This window comes from Felis catus, chromosome B4, assembly GCF_018350175.1.
Source record: "Felis catus isolate Fca126 chromosome B4, F.catus_Fca126_mat1.0, whole genome shotgun sequence".
Classification (NCBI taxonomy): Eukaryota; Metazoa; Chordata; class Mammalia; order Carnivora; family Felidae; genus Felis; species Felis catus.
In genome coordinates, this window is record NC_058374.1 from 35664733 (window position 1) to 35689786 (window position 25054).

At 42.7% G+C, this 25054-nt stretch overlaps 1 protein-coding gene across 40 annotated transcripts in view; it reads right to left on the reverse strand.

Moving 5' to 3' along the window:
• The window catches only part of CACNA1C (calcium voltage-gated channel subunit alpha1 C), a 753388-nt gene that overhangs the window by 236624 nt on the left and 491710 nt on the right, over positions 1–25054 (reverse strand). For all 40 annotated transcript variants that reach the window (XM_045061160.1, XM_045061161.1, XM_045061174.1 and 37 more), the window contains exons 4-5: positions 19736–19875; positions 12513–12652 (exon numbers count right to left, since the gene is read on the reverse strand). In XM_045061160.1, the coding sequence (XP_044917095.1) occupies positions 12513–12652; positions 19736–19875 (280 nt within the window). The remainder of the gene's footprint in view (positions 1–12512; positions 12653–19735; positions 19876–25054) is intronic.

Here is a 25054-nt window from a genome sequence, read left to right on the forward strand (position 1 = left end):
TTTAACTCTTAAATATTCTGGCCATTTATTTATTTATTTTTATTTAAAATTAAAAAAAATGTTTATTTATTTTTGAGAGAGAGAGAGGGAGAGAGAGAGAACAGAGTGTGAGCAGGGGAGGGGCAGAGAGAGAGAGGGAGACACAGAATCTGAAGCAGGCTCCAGGCTCTGATGAGCTGATGCAGGGCTTGAACTCACGGACAGTGAGATCATGGTCTGAGCCAAAGTTGGACACTTAACTGACTGAGCCACCCAGGCTCCCCTATTTATATATTTATTTTTAAATATTTACTTTTAAATATTTACTTTTGAATATTTATTTTTTGAGAGAAACAGTACGAGCAGGGGAGCAGGGGAGGGGCAGGGGGGTGCAGAGGATCTGAATCTGGCCCTGTGCTGATAGCAGGGAGTCCGATGTGGGGCTTAAACTCACAAACTGCAAGATCATGGCCTGAGCTGAAGTCAGATGCTTAACCGACTAAGCCATCCAGGCACCCTTAAATATTCTTTAATGTTTAAAGTATATATGTTGTCTTGATAGTGATTTTGTCATGTACTTCTATTTTATGTGCCTCATGTAATATAATGTGATGTGATATAATTTAATGCAACCACTACCATTTAACTGAGCACTTACTATAAGCAAGCACTGTTTAAGTGCTTTGTATGCATTAATTCATTTAGTTGTTCTAACAACATATGAAATAGGTTCTGCTATTATTTCCATTTTACAGATGAGGAAGCTAAGGCACAGAGAGGCTTAGTAACTTCCTTAAGGTTACAGAGTAAGTCAATGCAAAAGCCAGGCAGTCTGACTTATATTCAGAACCACTATGTCTTGTCTCTCCTGGTACCTTTGATATGGTATCCAATCAACAGATACTTGTTGGCTGATTGGTGTTGATTTGTTTTCTGGAAACAGTTCTAATGTGAGCAAGAAAAAAATAGGAAGAAAGGGTTTGACTCCTCTCCATACATGGTCCTTACTATTCTTTCTCACTTCTCATTTAGGAAGCAAACCCTTGTTTAATACCCAATTGTTTTCTATTCCACGTGATTCCAGAAATGACACTTTTAACTGAGAAAGAGCTAATCTTACAAAAATTCATACCATAGGGAAAGCATGCCCCATAAAAAGTCTCTAAAGCATTCAAGTATCTTAACAGATGGGGGTAGTATCCTCTTTATCTTTGTGTCTTTAGGGCCTTACTTAGTGCTTGGCTTACAGAAAGTGCTCAATAAATGTTCATGGTGAATGGATACTGTTTTCCAAGGCTGGTCTTGCATGGAGGTCACTGTTCAATCCTCTCCATCAAGTCCAGTTGGCTGCTGAGAGTTTTTGTCAAAGACCTCAAAAATCAAAAAACCACTTTCTCTCCTCCATCTCTCTGTCTGCTCCCTTTATTCGATCTACTCCTGAAAGTTCTTCTCCAGCAGGGCATATGATATTACATGGAAAGGAGGAAATTACCACAGACAAATGCACTTTTATATACATTGCAAATATTTAATCATAACCCTCCATGTTATTGTTCACATTCATTGTATAACCTTTATTGTTCCATATGGCCTATCCTTTGGTACAATATGCATGCCTCACAGTAATCCTGCTGTGGGTAAGTGAGGCCTCACAAGTAGTGGCAAGTGATTTTCTTAATTGTGGAAGTCTTGATGAAACAAAATGGACAAATATTTTGATTACACAGAATTTCACTGAAAGAGTCAACTAATTTTTACATCCATAGTGAAGTCAACTCTGAAAACTTACAGCCTTACTGTTTATAACTCTAGGGCCACAGTCATTCTCCTTACTTTTAATAATTTTCTAGAATGCTCCTTCTTACTTACCCTTCAGGATCTATCTCAAATGCTACCTCCTCCAAGAAGTCTTCCTGATTCTTTATCCCCACTCCCAAAAGTATAGAACCCCCAAAGCATACATGTCACAGAATTGATCACATCTTAAGCGTTTTTTGTGTTTTTTTTTCCCCTGAGGCAGGGGGAGAGCACTCTCCAATTTTTGTTCCATACCATCATTTCTTTGAACATCTTTTCTTTTACATTTCAGTCTCTTTGAGAACATACTTGGCATTGGAATCATTTCTGCATATGCTGTAATGGCTAGCAAAATCTTATATCAAGTGTGCACTCAGTAGGTTTTGTTGAACAAATTAATATATGACTTGTAGCCTCACAATCATCTCTCTCATTCCATAATCTGTGATCTTAAGATTTCAGTGACATTTAATACACATATGGACATTTAAAAAATAATAATAACTTTTTGGACTTAGAGTTACATATTCCACAAATCATCCAACTTACCTGTTACAAGAAATAACACATTATCTACATATCACCTATGTGTATGTCCACATATCACACAGCTGTCATGAGGATAAAATAAGATAGAAGAACAAACACCCTTTGGAAATGCTAAATAAGCTCACAAATGGGAGGCCTTTTAGCATTAGCATCATTTAAGGAGACTGTTAGTTCTTAGTAACTGCTGTGTGTAGCACTGGCCGTGAGACACCTGCACAATGCCAGCCATTCATTCTACAAAGACTTATCTGGCATTGCAGATGCTGAGGATACAGCAGTGAATAAAACAAACAAAAGTTGTCTCATGGAGGTTATATTCTCATGAGGCAAGGGGCAGTAAGTAAATAGTGTGACAGATGGTGACAAGTGATGTGGGAAAAATAAGGCAGGGAAGGGGCACAGGAAATGTAAGGTTGCTAACATGGGTGGGGACAGCAGGCCTCTCAGGTAAGATGACATTTCTGCAGAGACTGGAGGTGGTGAGCAGGCCAGACCAGTAGAGGGATGGGTGAAGGGCATTCTGGACACAAGGAACATCAAACCCAAAGGCCCCATAATGGTAGTGGGTTTGGAATGTTGGTGGCATGGCAGGAGGTCACTGAGGCTGGCAAGGAGGGACAGAAGGGAAGGGTGCAGGGAGATGAGGTTAGAGGGGGAGAGGGGTGAGACCATGTAGGCCTCTGTGGGACTCTGACTCTCACTCAGTGAGTTAGGGGAGACTTGGAGGTTTCTGAGCAAAGTGGTGACATGTTTGGTTTTTTGGGGCTTTTTTGTTTTGTTGTTTTTTACAAGGACTTGCATTTTAAGAAGACGCTGTTGGCTACAGTGTTAAGACTAAGCTGTGGCAAAGGGCAGAGATGGAAACAGAGAATCCAGTTAGAAAGCTATTATAATAATCCAGTCAAGAGGTGTCAGTGGCTGGCATTGGAGGTGGTAAGAAACAGTGAGTTTCTTGAGGGGATGGCTGATAGGATTTCCTGAGGGACTGGATACAAAGGGTGAGAGGAATAAATAAGTCCAAGATTTTTTGCCTGAGTAACTGGAAGGATGAGGTTGACATTTACCAAGACAGGAAAGACTTTGGGACGATTGGAAGTTCTGTTATGGATGTGGTAAGTTCAAGATGCTTAGACATCCAATTAAAGGAATGGAGTGGGCAGGTAGGCATATAAGTCTGGAGTTTAGAGGAGAAGTCTGAGCTGGTGATATATAGTTATTAGAAGACATATAAGTGATAGTTAATGCCATGAGGCTGGAAATGAAAACCTGGAATCAACTGTCCCTGAGATAGAGAAGAGGTCTGAGGATTAAGCCTGTAGCTCTCCAATGTTAAAAAGATGAGAAATCAGCAAGTCATTCTGATAAGGAAAAGCAAATGAACTGAGAAAGAATGGTGTTCCAGTAGCCAAGTGATGACAAGTGATGATCAGCTGTATTCAATGCTGCAGCTAGGTCAAGTACAATGGCACCAGAGAACTGACCACGCTATTCAGTAATGTGGAAATAACTAGTGGTCTTGACAAGAGATGTTTTATTGCAGTAATGGAGGAGACAGCCTGGCTGGTGTGGATTTAAGAGAGATCAAGAAGACAAGAATTGGAATCAACAGACAGAGGCAACTCTTTGGAGAAGATCTGCTGAAGTGTAAAAGAAGACACCCAAAAATTCTAAGAAATGGAAGAAGGAGGTATTTGTCTAGGTTTGTAGTGGTAGGAGATATTGCTGACATTTTCCTGGATGATATCAACCAAACTAGCATGGGCACTTATTCACCTTGGTCTACATATTTTATTATTTAAACGTCACATAGATACTTTTCCAGTGAGAAAGGGTAACAGGCTGGATTAGCCCTTTCTTTAAGCTCCAAAAAGAGCTACTCTGTTTTTATTGGTGACCCATGGAAAACAAGACACAGGTGTTAGCCCTATGCATAAGCCTGAAGCCACCTGCAAGCCTGCCCACAACTGCAAAACCATCTCAGTGTGATCATCTTTAATGACAAAGACAATCTTACTGGATTACATAGCAGGTAATATGAGGGCCTTATATTTGAGGTATCATATCATGTCCTCCTCTTCTTGATGACAGAATTCCAAGGAATTCCAAGGAATTTTCTGACCATCACAATACAGTTCTACCATGAATTAAATGCATATGGAGATGGGACACCTTCTTTAGGAAGCTTCTTCTGTAATGGAATCCTAGCTACTATATCTAATCTAATTTTCCTTTTTAATGCACTGAAGTATGAGTGACTCTCAACCATATGCATCTCTAATTAAGAATTTCTGTACTGGAGTTATTATTGTAATTACTTCTGTTAATAACAGTCTCCTCAATTTCTTTGTGTTAGATTGTACTATTCATTCACAATTATTCACCCAAACTTCTCTATAGGTATAGTATACTTCTGTGTCACATTATCTTTGGGACAAAGATAGCACTGTGACTTGCTTTGGCCCCTAGAATGTGAGCAGCCATGATATAAGTCATATTTGAGCAAAAACCTAAAATATGCATGTGTGGTTTAGCTAATTGCCCCCTTTGTGAGCATCTGCCCCCTCTGCCATGAGAAAAACATGGCCTACCGGCTGGATGCTTCTTCAACCTGTGCTCTGGAATGAAGGAGCATACAGAACCCAGTCAAACCCAGAGCCTAGCTGAGCCCAGAAAAACTGCAACTGATCAACATCCTCATGTAACATGACCAGGTATAAATGTTTCTGGTTTTAAGTCACTGAGACTTTGGGATTGTTTGTTCCTACAGCAAAAGCTGACTGATATACTCTTATTAGACTGTCAAATTCCTAAGTGAAATAAACGTATTTATTCTTTATGATATGTCCTCATACTGAGAACAATGCTCTGAAATTGTGGGCTCCTAAAAGCACATACATGAGAGGGTAAGATTTTTTATGTCCAAAGTTTGGAATCAGTTCATAATTCCTGTCACTGACACACTGACTGCACCATCATATTAATCTCCTTAAAATCATGTTCAGAATTATTCTCATCCTCCTTCTCATTCCTTGATTTTGATCTATTGAGTTATGCCTGATTGATGAAGAAAACCCAAAGAATTTAGGTTTCACAGAAAGGAAATTGGATCTTGGCCATCATATACAGTTGACCTTTGAATAACACAAGTTTGAACTGTGTGGGTCCACTTACACACAGACTGTTCCAATAAATATAGAACAGTACTATAAATGTATTTTTTTCATATGATTTTTTTAAATTTTGTATTTAAAAAAGGTTTTTTTTTTTTTTTTTTTTTTTTTTTTTTTTTTTTTTTTTTAGAGAGAATGTGAGTAAGGGAGGGGACAGAAGGAGAGAGAGAGAATCTTTTTTTAAATTTTTTTATTTTTTAAAATTTACATCCAAATTAGTTAGCATATAGTGAAACAATGATTTCGGGAGTAGATTCCTTAATGCCCCTTACCCATTTAGCCCACTCCCCCTCCCACAACCCCTCCAGAAACCCTCAGTTTGTTCTCCATATTTACAAGTCTCTTCTGTTTTGTCCCTCTCCCTGTTTTTATATTAGTTTTGTTTCCCTTCCCTTATGTTCATCTGTTTTGTCTCTTAAAGTCCTCATATGAGTGAAGTCATATGATTTTTGTCTTTCTCTGATTAATTTTGCTTAGCATAATACCCTTCAGTTCCATCCATGTAGTTGCAAATGGCAAGATTTCATTCTTTTTGATTGCTGAGTAATACTCCATTGTATATATATACCACATCTTCTTTATTCATTCATCCATCAATGGACATTTGGGCTCTTTCCATACTTTGGCTATTGCTGATAGTGCTTCTATAAACATGGGGGTGCATGTGTCCCTTTGAAATAGCACACCTGTATCCGTGGATAAATGCCTAGTAGTACAATTGCTGGGTTGTAGGGTAGTTCTATTTTTAGTTTTTTGAGGAACCTCCATACTGTTTTCCAGAGTGGCTGCATCAGTTTGCATTCCGACCAGCAGTGCAAAAGAGATCCTCTTTCTCCACATCCTCACCAACATCTGTTGTTGCCTGAGTTGTTAATGTTAGCCATTTGGACAGGTGTCAGGTGGTATCTCATTGTGGTTTTATTTGTATTTCCCTGATGATGAGTGATGTTGAGCATTTTTTCATGTGTCGGTTGGCCATCTGGATGTCTTCCTTGGAGAAGTGTTTATTCATGTCTTTTGCCCATTTCTTCACTGGATTATTTGTTTTTTGGGTGTTGAGTTTGATAAGTTCTTTATAGATTTTGGATACTAACCCTTTATCTGATATGTCATTTGCAAATATCTTATCCCATTCTGTCTGTTGCCTTTTAGTTTTGCTGATTGTTTCCTTACTGTGCAGAAGCTTTTTATTTTGATGAGGTCCCAGTAGTTCACTTTTGCTTTTGTTTCCCTTGCCTCCAGAGATGTGTTGAGTAAGAAGTTGCTGTGGCCAAGATCAAAGAGGTTTTTGCCTGCATTCTCCTTGACGATTTTGATGGCTTCCTGACTTACATTGAGGTCTTTTATCCATTTTGAGTTTATTTTTGCGTATGGTGTAAGAAAGTGGTCCAGGTTCATTCTTCTGCATGTCACTATCAGTTTTCCCAGCACAACTTGCTGAAGAGACTGTCTTTATTCCATTGGATATTCTTTCCTGCTTTGTCAAAGATTAGTTGGCCATATGTTTGTGGGTCCATTTCTGGGTTCTCAATTTTGTTCCATTGATCTGAGTGTCTGTTCTTGTGCCAGTACCATATTGTCTTGATGATTACACCTTTGTAGTATAGCTTGAAGTCTGGGATTGTGATGCCTCCTGCTTTGGTTTTCTTTTTCAAGATCGCTTTGGATATTCAGGGTCTTTTCTGGTTCCATACAAATTTTAGGATTATTTGTTCTACCTCTGTGAAGAATGCTGGTGTTACTTTGATAGGGATTGCATTGAACATGTAGATTGCTTTGGGTAGTATCGACATTTTAACAATATTTGTTCTTCCTCTCCAGGAGCATGGGGTCTTTTTCCATTTTTTTTGTGTCTTCTTCAATTTCTTTCATAAGCTTTCTATAGTTTTCAGTGTATAGATTTTTCACCTCTTTGGTTAGATTTATTCCTAGGTATTTTATGGTTTTTTGTGCAACTGTAAATGGGATCGATTCCTTGATTTCTCTGTCACTTCATTGTTGGTGTATAGGAATGCAACCAATTTCTGTGCATTGATTTTATATCCTGGAACTTTGCTGAATTCATGAATCAGTCCTAGCAGTTTTTTTGTGGAATCTTTTGGGTTTTCCATATAGAGTATCATGTCATCTGCGAAGAGTGAAAGTTTGACCTCCTCCTGGCCGATTTGGATGCCTTTTATTGCTTTGTGTTGTCTGATTGCAGAGGCTAAGACTTCCGATACTATGTTGAATAACAGTGGCTAGAGTGGACATCCCTGTCTTGTTCCTGACCTTAGGGGGAAAGCTCTCCGTTTTTCCCCATTGAGGATGATAGTAGTGTTGGGTCGTTCATATATGGCTTTTATGATCTCGAGGTATGCTCCTTCTATCCCTACTTTCTTGAGGGTTTTTATCAAGAAAGGATGCTGTATTTTGTCAAATGCTTTCTCTGCATCTATTGAGAGGATCATATGGTTCTTGTCCTTTCTTTTATTGATGTGATAAATCACGTTAATTGTTTTTGCAGATACTGAACCAGCCCTGCATCTCAATCTCCACTTGGTCATGATGAATAATTTTTTTAATGTATTGTTGGATCCAGTTGGCTAATATCTTGTTGAGGATTTTTGCATCCATGTTCATCAGGGAAATTGGTCTATAGTTCTCCTTTTTAGTGGGGTCTCTGTCTGGTTTTGGAATCAAGGTAATGCTGGCTTCATAGAAAGAGTTTGGAAGTTTTCCTTCCATTCCTAATTTTTGGAACACTTTCAAAAGAATAGGTGTTAACTCTTTCTTAAATGTTTGGTAGAATTCCCCTGGAAAGCCATCTGGCCCTGGACTCTTGTTTTTTTGGCAGATTTTTGATTACTAATTCAATTTCCTTAATGGTTATGGGTCTGTTCAAATTTTCTATTTCTTCCTGTTTCAGTTTTGGTAGTGTATATGTTTCTAGGAATTTGTCTGTTTCTTCCAGATTGCCCATTTTATTGGCATGTAATTGCTCATAATATTCTCTTATTATTGTTTTTTATTTCTGTCGTGTTGGTTGTGATCTCTCCCCTTACATTCTTGATTTTATTTATTTGGGTCCTTTCCTTTTTCTTTTTGATCAAACTGGCTAGTGGTTTATCAACTTTGTTAATTCTTTCAAAGAACCAGCTTCTGGTTTCATTGATCTGTTCTACTGTTTTCTTGGTTTCGATAGCATTAATTTCTGCTCTAATCTTTATTATTTCCTGTATTCTGCTGGTTTTGGGTTTTATTTGCTGTTCTTTTTCCAGCTCCTTAAGGTGTAAGGTTAGGTTGTATATCTAAGATCTCTCTTCCTTCTTTAGGAAGGCCTGGATTGCTATATACTTTCCTCTTATGACCGCCTTTGCTGCATCCCAGAGGTTTTGGATTGTGGTGTTATCATTTTCATTGACTTCCAGATACTTTTTAATTTCCTCTTTAACTGCTTGGTTAGCCCATTCATTCTTTAGTAGGATTTTCTTCAGTCTCCAAGTATTTGTTACCTTTCCAAATTTTTTCTTGTGGTTGATTTCGAGTTTCATAGCGTTGTTGTCTGAAAATATGCACAGTATGATCTCGATCTTTTTGTACTTGCTGAGGGCTGGTTTGTGTCCCAGTATATGGTCTATTCTGGAGAATGTTCCATGTGTACTGGAGAAGAATGTATATTCTGCTGCTTTAGGATGAAATGTTCTGAATATATCTGTTAAGTCCATCTGGCCCAGTGTGTCATTCAAGGCCATTGTTTCCTTGTTGATTTTTTGATCAGATGATCTGTCCATTGCTGTGAGTGGGGTGTTGAAGTCTCCTACTATTATGGTATTTCTATTGATGAGTTTCTTTATGTTTGTGATTAATTTACTTATATATTAGGATGCTATCACATTTGGCAGACAAATGTTTACAATTGTTAGGTCTTCTTGGTCTATAGACCCCTTGATTATGATATAATGCCCTTCTGCATCTCTTGATACAGTCTTTATTTTAAAGTCTAGATTATCTGATATAAGTATGGCTACACCAGCTTTCTTTTGTTGACCATTAGCATGATAGATGGTTCTCCATCCCCTTATTTTCAATCTGAAGGTGTCTTTAGGTCTAAAGTGGGTCCCTTGTAACCAGCATATAGATGGATCTTGTTTTCTTATCCATTCTGTTACTGTATGTCTTTTGATTGGAGCATTGAGTCCATTGACATTTAGAGTGAGTATTGAAAGATATGAATTTATTGCCATCATGATGCTTGTAGAGTTGGAGTTTCTGGTGGTGTTCTCTGGTCCTTTCTAATCTTTTGTTGCTTTGGGTATTTATTTATTTATTTATTTATTTATTTATTTATTTATTTATTTATTTATTTATATTTTTTCATCTTTTCTCCCCTCAGAGAGTCGCCCTTAAAATTTCTTGCAGGGCTGGTTTAGTGGTCACAAACTCCTTTAATTTTTGTTTGTCTGGGAAACTTTTTATCTCTCCTTCTATTTTGAATGACAGCCTTGCTGGCTGCATATTTTTCTGATTCAGCATACTGCCATTCCTTTCTGGCCTGCCAAGTTTCTGTGGATAGGTCTGCTGCAAACCTGATCTGTCTTCCCTTGTATGTGAGGGACTTTTTTTTTCCCTTCCTGCTTTCATGATTCTAGAGAGAGTATCTTTTTTTTTTTAATTTTTTAATGTTTATTTATTTTTGACAGAGAGAGAGAGAGAGAGAGAGAGAGAGAGAGAGAGAGAGAGAGAGAAAGCATGAGTGGGGGAGGGGAAGAGAGAGAGGGAGACACAAAATCTGAAGCAGGCTCCAGGCTCTGAGCTGTCAGCACAAAGCCCAATGCAGGGCTCGAACTCACAGACTGCGAGATCATGACCTGAGCCAAAGTCGGATGCTCATCCGACTGAGCCACCCAGGCGCCCCTAGAGAGAGTATCTTAAGTAGGCTCCACGCTCAGTGAGGAATGCAACTCAGGGCTTGATCCCATGACTCTGGGATCATGACCTGAGCCAAAATCAAGAGTCAGATGCTCAACCAACTGAGCCACTCAGGTGCCCCTCCATATGATTTTTTTTAGCTTTATTTATTTATTTTTTGAGAGAGAAATACAGCATGAGTGGGGGAGGGGCAGAGAGAGAGGGAGAGAGATGATCTCAAGTAGGCTCCACAGTGTCAGTGCAGAGCCCAATGCAGGGCTCGAACCCATGAGCAGTGAAATCATGATCTGAGCTGAAATCAAGAGTCAGACACTTAACTGGCGAGCCACCCAGGTGCCCCCATATGATTTTCTTAATAACAGTTTATTTTCCCTAGCTTATTTCATTGTATGAATACAGTTTATAATATATATAACATACAAAACATGTGTTAACTGTGTATGTTATCAAAAGACTTCCGGTCAACAGGTTATTAGCAGTGAAGTTTTGGGGGGAGTCAAAAGTTTTATGTGGATTTTCAACTGCACAAGGTAAGTGTCAGCACACCTAACCTGCACATTGTTCAAGAGTCAACTGGATACTATTTCCATTCCTAGATACCCTATAATGGTTAAGTAGAAAGACTCTGCTCTAAACGTGCTTATGTGGCTTAGCTCCATGTTCACTTTTGAATTTAAGACAGGCCACAAACTTTACTTAGGAGGTCCCACTGCAAAGAAAATAGTCTAACTCTTACCTTCAATTATCCAGTAAATTCCTCTACTTTGTACCGAGACCACTGTAGTCATTGTGCAGGAATCAGAGTTAACATAAGGAAGAATTCTGGGCTTCCAGGGCTTAGAATGTAATTCAAGGGATCAAGTATACGTGTAAAAGTCTAAGACAATCAAGAGTTATATACTAGTTAATCCTTTACAAGAAGTTGTATGTATGGTGGGAAAGAGAGCTGGTTTGAAAATCAGGACACCTGGTTCTAGTCTTGCTCTGTTGCTGGCTACTTAAGTTACTTTGGGAAGATCTTTTCACTCTTCTGTGCATGTACAGAAAGAATTGAACAGGTTACTATAAGGTCCTTCACATTTGTATGGTAAAGGTTGTGTTCAGAGGACCTCTTTGTTTTCCTGTCCCCTGCTCCCATCTCTAAGCTAGTCTGATTTCAGCCCAGTCCTAGGGACCTCCTTTACCTTGAGTTATGGGCCAGATGATGGAGCTGACTTGAGAGGGAAAAATCTCAGCACACAAGTCCACAATTGTGCTCAGATCCCACCAACTCATCAAGGAGGAGTGGAAAGAGGAGCTCTTGGAAAGCTCACTTAACCCCAAGGAACAACTTGGGCTGGGCTTTGCTGGAGCAAAGCTGGGTGCCCGAAGCTGCTGTGTTAGTTGCCTGGGGCTCATCCATGGTGGGATAGGCTTCTGGAGGAAGAGCTTGAAGAGAAGCTGTCCAGGTGACTGCTATCCAGATACACAATAGACAATATCTCTCTGAAGCCCTTTTGCTTGATTCAGAGAGCTAAACACCCTCCACCCTCTGGCAAAACCAGTTCTACAAAGACAGGTAGCCTGTCCATAAATAGGGCTTCTGAAACCGAAAATGTCCCATTTGACATGAAAAAAGGAAAGGGTTGAGAGAAATGGCAAACAGAACTTTTTTGAACATCCACTGATGCTTTTCAGATTGTTCTTTGGAAAAATACAGAAAGTAGAGATAATCTCATAGGCTAAAATACCTTGCGAGCCTTGGGGATTAGCCTTCTCTGCTCACCTGGCTCCTTTGCTGAAAATGTATTTTAATTCCCAGCCCAGGGCCTTGAGGGGATTGCTCAGATGGCCAAGGGATTGCTTTCTCTGTTGTAGGCTGTCTTCATTTGGCTGCGTGACTGCTGTGGATTTTTTCCAGGTGTTTACAGGAGCTGGGACCACAGTGTGTCTTAATGGACTCATATCAGAGTTAGGTTCTTTAAAGCAAAGGAATTCATTTAAGAAAAGCCCCCTCCATTTATATGAAATCAGTTTTCTTTGCAAAGTGCTCCCGGCAATTCAGCAAAAGAAAGCAGAGGTTGGTGACAAGATAACACTGTAAACAAGAATAATGGCTTTACTTACTTGGGACTCCAGACACCAGCCGCAAGGGGCGCAGCACGCGGAATGCCCTCAGTGCCTTCACATCAAATCCAGCTCCTTTACCTCCTAGAGCATTTGCCCCATCAGCTTTGGTGGCTTGTTCTAAAATTGCACTAAAAAGCCTAGAAGAGAAGAAGAGGAGAAGGAGCTGTCAGATTCTGAATTCTCTGAAGGAAGCCTGGGACAGCAGAGTTCGCAGGTGCCTCCAGCCTGGGAACCAGTGCCAAGGTGTGTGGGGGGAAGGGACTCTGACCATCATAAGATAACATTCCCTCAGTGTGGGTATCACCCAAGGGACATATCCACTGCCTAGAAAGGTCTGAGAGGGGATAGGCAGGCCATTTGTAGTCATAAAGTTGTGCATGAACACAAATGGCTTTGTATAAGCTAGGTGGCCTGCATAGAAGTGTAAAGCCACTAAAGTTTGCAGTAGTGCCTCTGTCCCTTTGTGGTGTCCTCTCCCCACTCCAGGATTCCTAAAGCCGGCCCTCACGTGGCCAGGAACCGCATCCTCTTTCCTCCCCACTTACTTTCTTACTCCTAACAATTCCCTTTTGATTTAAACTGGGCACAAATAAATGATAGCATAGAAACTGGCTTTGTGCTGCGGATATAAGGATGGGAAACTGACCACTGGCTTTAGTAACATGCAGACCACTTAGACTTTGAAACATCTGTTTGGTGGAGTGATGGGGACAATGCCTAATAGATATGGGTTCAAGAGAAGACAGCAAGAAAAGTTTGAGACCGCTCTAACACAACTATAATGCAAGCCACAAATTTGAGCCATATATGTAATTGAAACTTTCTAGATTAGTGCTGAGTGGCCATGTGGCTGGTGGCTACAGTATGGACAACCCTTCTGATGAGCTTTGCTGTCAAAGGTGGTAGAAGAAAAAAGATGGTTACAGGAGAGGGTGTGGAATCAAGAGAGTTGTGTTTGCTTTAATTTTTTAAAAATGTTTATTTACTTTTGACAGAAACAGAGAGAGAGACAGAGGCATGAGCAGAGGAGGGGCAGAGATGGAGACACAGAATCCGAAGCAGGCTCCAGGCTCCGAGCTGTCAGCACAGAGCCTGATGTGGGGCTGCAACTCACAAATCGTGAGATCATGGCCTGAACCGAAGTCGCACGCTCAACCGACTGAGCCACCCAGGTGCCCCAAGTAGTGTTTGCTTTTAAATGGGAGATACAGCAACATTTTTATATGTGATGAGAGTTGTGTAACAGAGACAGGTGATCTGGCAATGCAGAAGTGAGGGAATAATTACTGGAAGGATTGATACCCTTCAGTAGGCAGGAAGGTATCTCATGTACCCTGAGGGGTATTGGCCCTAGATAGGAGAAGGGATGGTTTATCATGGTTCTAGTAGGAGGGCACACTATAGCGGTACAGATGTTATCCTGATTGCACCTGTTTTTTCAGGGAAACAGGGAGCAAGGTTATCAGCTGAAAATGCAAATGAGGAGTGGGTACTGGAAGTTTGAAGGGTGAGGCAAAGGTATAAAAGAATCACCAAAGAAAGCAAAGAGTGAATGAGGAAGGCACATGTAGTAGGATTACCAGATATCATCAAGGACCTATTTGAAGTTGGTGGTCATGAATGTAAAGTGAAACCCATCAGCTCAGCTTTAAGTTTCTCTACCCCTTTCAATGGCATAGCTTCAGGTACCAGATGGATCTCCATCTAGTTGTATTTGATTGTGGTTGGTGTTTTTCCAAATGAGCAAGGTAGATGAATAGAAAAATGAGGAAGTTGACTGTACATGGTAGTGAGAGATTATGATGGGCTTGGCATTTAAGCTGGTTAAAAGGAGGACTGGACACAATGGGAGGAGGAACAGAGAGAATGGGACAGGGTGAATGGATTGTCAGAGTCAAAGTGTAAGAGGGAATAAGCTGGAAATATGGGTGGTATTGTTTACAGAGTGGGATGTTTGGTTTGACATTATGGGGGAGGGCTCAGTTATTACTTATGGCAGGGATAGTGGCTATAACCGTGGGAGTGTGCAGCTGGAGTCAGGATGGAGTCAGGGTCGCTGGGTGGGGAAGATATCAAGGAACCAAGAAGCTACTGGAAGGGACAGTAGCAATACTAAGTTTAGAGAGAATGGGAATGAACCAAGAGCTCATGTCTTCAAGGAATAGAGTCCCATAGAGGCCTACAGAGGATCCCATAAGGAGAAGTAGGGGTAGAAGGGTCTGATCACACACATTAAAACTGGAAGTTGCTAGGGAAGGGGAGGGGTAGCCATCTGAAAGCAGAAATAAGAGAAACACAGGGCCCTTCTCCTGACCTCTGGGTTGTGGAACAAGGCATTTGGGAGAGAGTGGTAATCTCTTGAGAGAATGCAAGGTAGGCAGGACTACTGGGGGGAGTCAGGGAGTTAAATGAGAGGCCAGAGACAAAGCTGAGGGTTTAGGGCAGCACTTGGGCCATCTGCTTTGTAAATGAAGTTTTGTTGGAGTTCAACTACACCCATCGTTTACATATTGCTGTTGTCTATTGCTGTTTTCTCACTAAAGTTGAATAGTTGGGACAAAGAGTACGTGGTTTGCAAGCTGAAAATGGGCATGTTGCCCTTTATAGAAAATGTTTGCTGACACCTGAATGGGTGATGGCTTGTGGGGAGCAGAGGGCACAGTGGAAAGGTTTCAGTGGGATGGAGAGGGAGAAGGGGTCAGAAGATGCAGAGAACCATGTGGGAATCTTGGGCTTTTTGTGGTGACCAAGAAAATTAGGGGAAAGAAAAGACACACAGGGCAATTTCTGTCCTTTGTACTAGAGATGACCACCGATTCACTGTCAGTAGAGTGTGTGCTTGGTCATGGCCTGGGGTCAGGGGGAAGCCCAGGTATCAGACTGGGTCCCCACATCTGGCCTGAACTGAAGACCAGGGCAACTTTGTTCTTGAGGAATAGGCTTGAGCTCCTTAAATGACTCATGCCCCAGGGAACTAGATCTGAAAACAGGGGAGGCTGCAGCTAGGGGCCTAGCTTTGAAGAAACTCAAATCCAGGCAGGGCCCAGTAATTGAGGGAGTTGGTCTAGATTAAGGATTTCCAAACTGTGCTCCATGGATCCCCTGGGGATATCTTGGACAGCAAGGCCAGAGAAAAGTGGCTGGAACACAGTGGCTTTCATGGGCCTTTGAGTAAGACTTTAACAATGGGTTCTGCAGCTAAAAAGTTTGACAACACTGACCAGACCACATCTAAAGTCTTTCTTGGTCCTGTGATTCTTTCAGCTCAGCTTGGCAATTTGATGGTGTCATATGTTAGCTGGTGACATCCTGAACCCCAGGCAGAGTTGCCTTGATGAGGGGAGCGGGCTTCTTTCTCTGCAGAGAAATGTTCTTTCCACTGAAGTCTAGATTACTGAAATCTTAGAAAATGGAGACTAGTTTGCAAGTTTGTCAAACAGCATTCTAAATCCAAACCAGATTTGGTTCCTAGTATTTCCTGGAAGAAAGCAATATGCTTATTAGAGTACAAGTTGTTCACAAAATATTATTCATTGAAGGGAACAGAGGTTAGACAACTTTTTTCTCTTTTCCCTGTCCCAACTTGATGCGGACACTTTATTAAGTGCCTGATTTTAATTTTTAAGGGGTAGAAAATTCAGGAATGGGTCTAGGAGGTGTTCTTGGCTTGTAGGGACTGGTGTGTTTTCCTTGATTAGGCACTGTAAAGCCCAAACCACTGCTTTGTGCCTACCTGTCCCTAAGGGCTGGGTTCAGATGTGGATGCTTGGTCAGGGGTGGGGGCAGAATTCTCCAGGAGTTGTGTCTGGCAGTTTCCTAGCTGGACATTGGAGCTTTTTAAAAGAGAACAATGAGGCTCTAGAGGGCCCAGTGAGTCAGAAGAGCAGGGCCACCATATTGGGAGGAAGACAGGAGCAAAAGCCCCTGTGGCTGGAGTAGAGTGTCTTGAGCAGGGGATCTAGTGAAGATCCCGAGGTCCCTGGGTTGGGGAGGGAGAGGCCTCTGAAGTCCTCCCCACTTTCATTTAGTAGGCCCATCTCCACACTGTACCAAGGAAACTCTTCCACTTTGGGAAGGAAATGTGACCGGCTTGTGGGGGGGAAGGAAATGCCTCTTGTCCCAGGACCCCAGCATGGCAATGCAGAAATAAGAGAGCAGCTCTTAGCCTGGCACTCAGGCAGCAGGCAGGCACACCCACCTGTCTCCAGGGCCAGGCAGACCCCCTTCTGATCGTAGAAGGGCAGAAGAAACCTTCCCCTAAGTAGCTGTAGATGAGGAGCCCAGGGAGTAGATACTTCCCAGGAGACATAAGGGAAGCAGAGGGATATCCATTTAATGTTATAAAAAGGGCAGGAAAAGAAGGTACAGCTGAAAGTTGAGCTATGCTGTGTGTGTGTGTGTGTGTGTGTGTGTGTGTGTGTGTGTGTGTGTGTGATTTTTCCAGTTAGAAGAATGGGCAGAGATAGATTGATTGATTGGTTGATTGATTTAAGGTTTATTTATTTTTGAGAGAGAGAGCATGAGTGGGGGAAGTGCAGAGAGAGAGAGAGAGAGAGAGAGAGAAAGAGAGAGAGAGAGAGAGAGAGAGAGAGAGAGAGAGAGAGAGAGAGAGAAAGAGAGAGAGAGAGAATCCCAAGCAGGCTCCAAGCCCAGCATGGAGGCCAGCACAGGGCTCAATCCCACGACCACGAGATCATGACCTGAGCTGAAATCAAGTGTCGAACACTTACCAACTGAGCCAGCCAGGTGCCCGAGGCTGAGATTTAGATTAGACAGAGAGCCCCATGGGACCACTGCCCTTGGAGAAGAGAAACTAGGTGTCAAATATGTCCATGTGTGAGATCAATGGGGAAAAAGCCCAGAGGGTCATGGTGAACCACAGGCTCAGCAACCACCAGCATCATAACTTCTGTGGCCTAAACAATCTACCAGAGGCATCTTTTTGTTTTGTTTTGTTTTGTTTTAAAATATGATTTATTGTCAAATTGGTTTCCATACAACACCCAGTGTGCATCCCAACAAGTGCCCTCCTCTGATCTTTTTGAAGGGGGCCTCTTCATCAGCCTCATGGCCTAGACCCCAGGAAGATGTGACTGAAACCTGGGCTGACTCCACAAAAAGTCTGCCCTCTGTGCTTATGGGGAGGAACAGCAAGGCGAGGGTCCAACCTAGCAAAAGACGAGCAAGTGTCACCAAGTGTGCAACTGCATGACAAGGCCCCTCTAGGGCTCCCTTTTGAGGTCTGCCCTGTGCCTCTTGTTTCCACCTCCCATGTTGTAGGTAGGGCCATGAAGGGGGCAGAGCGCTGTATGCACTCAACTCTAACTCATTTCCATAAACATGAGAAGAACATGTAGCTTCTCTGCCTAAACAAAGTTGGTCCCTGCAGGCACCCTCAACTCCTGATAAATCTCATTCCTGGGGCTCTTTTCTATGTGTGAAAGGTCCCCTGGGGCCTGAGGCCTAGAGAAAGACACTGAATTTGAAGGGATTTAGGGGCATTTGGAACAAGGCACCTCAAAGGCCTTTGCTATGGCTTACTGAGTTAATGCAAGGTGTTTGTTCAGTTCTTCTTTGTTTATCCTGGCATGAACAAAAGCAGCAAGATCTCTTAGAGCTGCATCCTCACTCTGAGTCCTCTAGAGCCAGATCTATTCCTGGCAAATACTCCAAGAACTTTGGTGCTTCTCATGTCACCCAAATAGCCCTGATGTTAATGTGGCCAAAGTGTGTCATTCATAGGCTGCACACAAAAAAAAAAGACAACAAAGAAAACCCCTAAAACAGCTCCAAACAGCCCAAATAGCCATCCAGATGGCCAGAGACAAGGAAATAACTTCTAAATGATCTTGATTTTCTCTTGTTATTTCTTGCAGGAAAGACCAGTCAGTCCCATGAGAGAATGAGCAGTGAGTGCTATGGAGGAGTCCAGAAGGACCTATGTCTTCACTGGGATGGCACAAATGGCATCAATCAAAAATAGGCTCCTGGGATATGAGCCTGATGACATATTAACCTCGACACTGAAGCCTGTCAGAACTCCAAGGGAGTAAAAATGCAAGGTGGCCACTGTGTGACCACTCTCTGGGTTCAGAGTAATAGCAGATCAGTTCAAAGAAGCCAGCTTGTTCCTCAAGTAGGATCTGCTGTAAAGGTGCCCTCCCCTCACAAAATAGATGACTGGTTGGAACTTCATGAACTGTGTCTTAGTAAATGACATTTTGCATAGCACATGCAGGCCTGTTTAGGGACAAACATTTCATAGACAGGCACCTGGGTGGCTCAGTCAGTTGAGCATCCGACTTCAGCTCAGGTCATGATCTCACGGTTCGTGAGTTCAAGCTCCACATCGGGCTCACTGCTGTTAGCCTGTCCATGCAGAGCCTCCTTCAGATCCTCTGTCCCCCTCTCTCTGCCCCTCCCCAACTTGCACTCTCTCAAAAATAAATAAATATTTAAAAACCTAAATATTTCATAAAGAATCTTTTTGCAAAGTTACTAATTCCTTGATAAGGAGATCATCACTTCTAAATTTTATTTACAATTGCTTACATTGCTTTATTTTTTTTAAAGGCATACATTGACTTTGCTTCACCTTTTGCCACAGCAAAGCATCCCTCTAGGGAAAGGCGTTTTTGGCTCTAGTTGGGTCACCCACAACCTTGGCCCTTCATAGTTCTCTGCTTTCTCCTCACCCTTTTATCTTGAGCAGCCTGTTTCCTGGGACCCTGGACAAGGCCCACTGAAGAGGTGAGAGCAGGCATCTACAGGACGGTGTGTGCCAGCCTCGCCCCACTGCCATGCTCACAGGCAGGCTGGACTAACCCTGCTCAGGGATGTGGCAGGGAAACCAGTCTGAAGAGGTGTTGGGCCAGATGTGGTTGGAGACAGAATAAAAGACCTTAAGCAGAGGACTCAGCTGCATGGAGGACACTGAGTTTCATTAAAAGCATTCAGATTCCACTCCTGTGTGTGTGCACATGAGTGCACATGTGTGAGCATGTGCGTGTGTGAAGGAGGTGTTCCTAGGTAAGAGATCTTTTCCCTTTGGAGAAAGTCTGAATTCAAAGTGACTTTTAATAGATCCTCTCATCTTGCCTAGAGCCCAGTGCTACTGTGACCAAACCAAAAAGAGATACAAATACAGAAGGAAAAGGAGATATGCATTTGTTGATGGTAAGGGGTAAGGGGAGGGAATAGAGAAAGGTAGTTATACTTACCCTACAACCACAATTATAAAATCTAGTAAATTCCAGCCATTGCGGAGGTAAGCGTTGGGGTGAAAGAGAAGTCCATAGGCTATTACTTTTAAAAATGCTTCCACAGTAAAAATTATGAGAAAGAGATATTCCACTCGTTCCTAAGAAACAAAAATAGAAAAGAGAGAAAAATAGTCATTAGATTGGGGGTTTGTAACTTCTGAACCAGTAGAGCACACAAGCAGGTGGAGGAGAATGCTGTTCCCTCTGTGGTAGGATCTAGGGGGACACTGGGTGGGACCCCCAAACCAGATTACCAACTCCACAGTCTGTTTCAACCTTAGAGCTCCAATCCACTGGGCATTAAGGTTTTTTTTTTTTTTTTTTTTTTTTTTTTTAGTTTTCAAATGCCCCCTGTTAAAATGCAAATATTAGGGTGGTGGAAAAATTACACATTTTGGAGAAACATCTTATTTAGTTCATCAGTGAATGTTTCATTTCTCAGAAGAGACCTCATAATGTCTTGATCTAGAGGGAAATGATGTCAGGACAGAGAACACGGCTGAGAAAGGAGGGAACAGGACCACAAGAACAGTGTATTACAATACTGAGGTGACAAATCCTGAGGATAACAGAAGCTGCCTTGGACAGTATGCTAATCAAGGTCTCCAAAATGACAGGACAGAAACACAACCACAAAGAAGTTGAGACACTGAAAATCTAACAGCAGCTCAAACAGAGCCAATCTGCTCATATACACTGACCCTGAATTTGAAGTCTCTGTCTTTCTTGAGAAAATAAAAAAATCTTTGTCCAAAGACACAGACCAGGTCAGTCAAGAAAATCAGCATTTCTAGGATGGAGGCAGGCACTGGGGTGGGGCAGTGAAGGGAAAAGGCTCAGCTGTTTTTTCAAGGATGAGAAGTAGTCTTTTTCCTCCCTCTGCCATCTTGAAGAAAGGCTTTGCATTTAAGGATGAAGCTCCTGTCCCTGGGAGCCCACACGTAACAGGAAAAACTCTTTGGCTCAATTAGAGCGAGCCGACTCTGTGCTGATTCACTGGCTTCCCTCACCACTAATTGCTTTCTCCCACAACCTTGTTCCCAGTGCATAGCCTTAATGGCCCCCACCAGGCAAAGGCTGCCTGGATGCCTTTATGCTCCACTGCTCGCCTCTGCAGGAGCCTCAGCTCATCTCACACTGGAGCCACAAAACACCAGTCCACATGGCATTCAGCCACAGGTTGAAAGCCTGATTACAGGCTCCAATGGGCGCTAGGCTCAGAACCCTCGGACCTATCTTCCCATCCTCTGTTGGATCAGACAGAGCTCACCAAAGACTTCCAGGTCTCACCCACACTGTGGAGAGAGGGCATCACCTGGGAAGGCACACCCCCTCCTGCCTTGCCTGCTGGGAGGGGGCTCCAAGACCAGGGACATTAGTAGCCTAATGGATAGCTCTGTGGGGAGATGCCTGACCACACATGTGCCTGTGCTCCCATCCATTTTTTCCCTGATGCACTAGACTTGGAGTGAGTGCCAGCCTCACTGCGTCCGGCTTTGGGTGAAGCAGTTTGAAGTTGCAAAGTTTAAAAATGCAGAATTCTGGGCCCTATCCAGACCTACTAAAGTAGATGTCCTGGCTATGGAGCCTGGAAATGTGCATTGCAGACAATTCTAGGTGTTTCTGAGGCACCCAAAAGTTTAAGAACCACTGGCTCATGTGCTGATGAAGGTCCTGATCAGGCAGTAGCTGTGCGAAGGGGATGGAGAATCCAGAATTAACGAGCACCTCAGGGGAAGACTTGTGTTTTACTTACTACCCATTACAGCATCATAAGGTTGGTCTGGGGATGTGGCTGCATGGGGTGGGGGAGATGACCCAGGAACCAATAGTAGTATGTGGGAGCCTCTGGTCTTTTAAAATTAGGTGATTTGGGGGTTAAAATATCTATTAGGACAGTGTTGAAAGCATGTTACAAAAGGGCACAGTGCAACCTGAGGAAACTTGTGTAAGGTATGTGTGTGTGTGTGTGTGTGTGTGTGTGTGTGTGTGTGTGTGTAGAGCCTCAGGTAATACAGGCATCTGATTGGCTGGAGTGAAGGCTAAGAGGAAGTGGGGCTGGAGAGGTTGGTAGGAGGAAGATGACCAGGGGTTTTGTGGCTACACCTGCGTGCTTGAATTCTACACTGAGGAGATAGTGAATGATGGGGTTAGATGTGTATTGTAGTCTGGCACTGGTCTATGTAAGGAGGGTGGTGATGGGGTGGGAGGATTTGGGGGGAGGTGACCCATGTAGAGATCATGGAGGCTTGAGCCAAGGTAGGCATTGGTATTGGTGAGAAGTAGGTAGGTAGGTTTGAGAGACAGAAGGATGTAATTTGGTTTCTGGTTGCATATAGGGGTTGGGGGAAGAGGCAGTGAAAGAAATGCACTGCCCCCCTCCCTGAGGTTTCTAACTTGGGTGACTGTGGATGGTGATGCCTCTCACTGCAGAGGGGGACATGAGGGGAGAGACAGCAGTTCTGGACTTGCTGAATTAAAGCATTTGTGGGACATTTAGTTGGGACTACTGGTCATCAGACATACAGAATGGGGGTTCAGGAGGAGTTTGGCTGTCAGGGGAGGCCTGGATGAGGTTGCCCTGGGAAAGTGTGCAGACTATAGAGAGGGGAGATGAGGCCGGAACCCCTCTCCATAAGGGGCAATCTCATCCCAGGAAAGTGCTTTCACATTATGGGAATGCACCTCCTTGGCACAAGTTACAGGATTCTGCTTAAAGCCATAGGGTTGGAGAGATACAAAGAATCTTACAGGGTATCTAATCAACCTCCTCATTTGAAAAACCGGGATGCTGATAAGATCCCAGCCAGGGAGGTAAATGCTGAAGATGGGAAACCAGATTTCCTGACCCTAGGTCCAAATGTCCATTCATCTCATCTTGCCTTCTTGGGTGCCAGGGATCTCACTGGTCCCTGTTTATCTCTCAAAGACACAACTAGGTCAGAGTCCTCATGCTAAGTTGTTTAAAGATCTGAGATAGAACTGAAAAGGATACAGGGGACCAGTAGGATGGGGTCTGGATGAAGAATCCTGAGAAGGGGCAGGTGCCTGCTGCAGTGTCTGGAACGCAGTCATCTGTGCTGCTGAGTGTGTGTGCTCTGGTGGCTGTACTGTATTCCTTCTGAACTTAGGGGCATGAATGCCCTTAAAGTTATTCCCACCCCAACCCCAAACCCAAGAAAGAAAGAAACAAAAATATAAACAAGTGAAACAGCTTGGTTGATCCTTTTAAAACATATGTTGTGTTGCCATAGAAACATCTAAGGGAAAAAATGAATGGAGTAGAGAAATGCAAAAGTTTGTCTGAAACCATCCTCTTGCTGCACTGATATCTCAGCATCTCTGGTCCTGTGAATACACACTCCTTCACAGCCCTCCTCCTGCCTGAATTCTGAGGCCAGAGCTGTGTGCTCTCCCGAATGCTGAGGGGCCACAGAGCTCTTTGAGAATGCACAATATTCAGCTTATGAACTCGCCCTTTTTTTAATGTGATTTTGGGAACTCGGGAGCTTTGGGAGCCAGCCTGGAACAGACTAAGATTCCACTCCTACTGTTCTGTGTTGAGGCTGAAAAGGGTCAAAGAGAAGAGAGGATGGACCACAGAAACAAACTATGGCGTGGAAACTCTCTGACCGTCAAGGCTGGAATGGAAGTCCATTAGAATGGAGTCCCAGGGCTCCTTCAGGACCCCTCCCCCAAAGTATGGGTGAAGTCCTACCTGCCTGGGGCAGGTTGTGATGACTTGGGCCTTTCAGATGCTTTGGTCTTCCTCTCTTCCTGTCACCTTCTCTTCCTATCGTATCTTCCCATCTTTCCCCTTATTATTTCCTTCCCATTTTCATCTTCTTTTCCCTTTCTTTCCTCTCTTCCCTGCTCATTTATCAGCGCTACCACTGGAAGCTGGGGTCCATGGCAATACCCATGTATGAAATATTTAGAAAAATTCAGTGGAGAGAGAGTCTCAGATCCCAGGAACCATGATGTCTTCTAAACACTTGTGGAACTAATAGACACTTGTGAGTACAGGCTATCTTAGTTTTCCACTTATCTTTTCATGTACACATATCCTATCTTTCAACTACATTATAAGCTTCTATAGGACAGAGACTCAATTATCTTTTGATGGTAATAATCTTGATTCTGGTACCACTGGCTTTGTGTGTGTTTTTGGGTAAGTCACTTTACTTTGCTGGGTCTGTCTCATCTATAAAAGAACTAGCTAAGCATCAAAAAAATGCAATGCCGCAGAGAGCCCTAGGCTTACACAGTGCTGCTTGGGAGGAGTTACAGGCTAGGGAAGGCTGAGAAAATGGGGCTTTGCTCACTGACCCCACCACCACCTTGAACCAGACCAGTGCCATTTTAACCCACATGCAAAGTTGTCCAGAGATCCTGACAGTTCAAAAGAGTCCAGAGAATCAATATGATGGGGTGTGGACAGAGACTACACACAAAAAAGAAGTAGCCATCTCTTCCTGACTAGCCTGGAAGATGTTTATTGTCTTTATAAGCTGGTTTCTTCATGAGATTTTATTTGAGAGGAGGACTCAGTGCTTTTTTGTTTGTTTGTTTTTCTTGGAACTCTGAACATGAATTCCAAAGTAGTAGAGGACTTCCGAAGTCTCTTCACAATTCTATGGCAAGTAAGGATGCCAATCCCTGGTGTCTTTGCAGTTCTGCCTAAGGCACAGTCAAATTTCAAAACATAGAAAGGAACAAAGAGTTCCTTTCCTCATTGTTCTGAGGATCACTGTAAATACAAATAGATTTAATAATAAAATGATCCTTCAGTAAAGAGATTATTCATATTTATGCTTTAGGAGAACACAGACTCCTTGTGAACAGAAGCCATGCCAGGGTAGAGCTCCTTGGACAAGGACAACCATGGAGAGCCTGCCATGTCTATACACGTGTGCACATTTCTGCACACACACATGTATGGCACAGCTGGGTGATGCCCACCATCTGTGTTGAACACTGTACAGCTCATATCTGCTATATAACAGCCAAGTTGTGAGAATTCATACTAAAGAGAGCCTGTGTGTATTCACTTAAATTTATGCAAGTGTATTTATTGAAGCTGCCAAGATTTCTACACCAAACAGAATTGATGAGAAGCCCAGTCATATAATTCCATCTCAGTACAAGGTGCAAAGACAAGAAACACAATAATAATGAGCCAAGCAGCACACCTTATATTCCAGATTGTTTCATAACTTAAGTACCATTCAATCTGACCTCTAAATACAGCCTCCCGACTATCTCTAATGAAGGGAG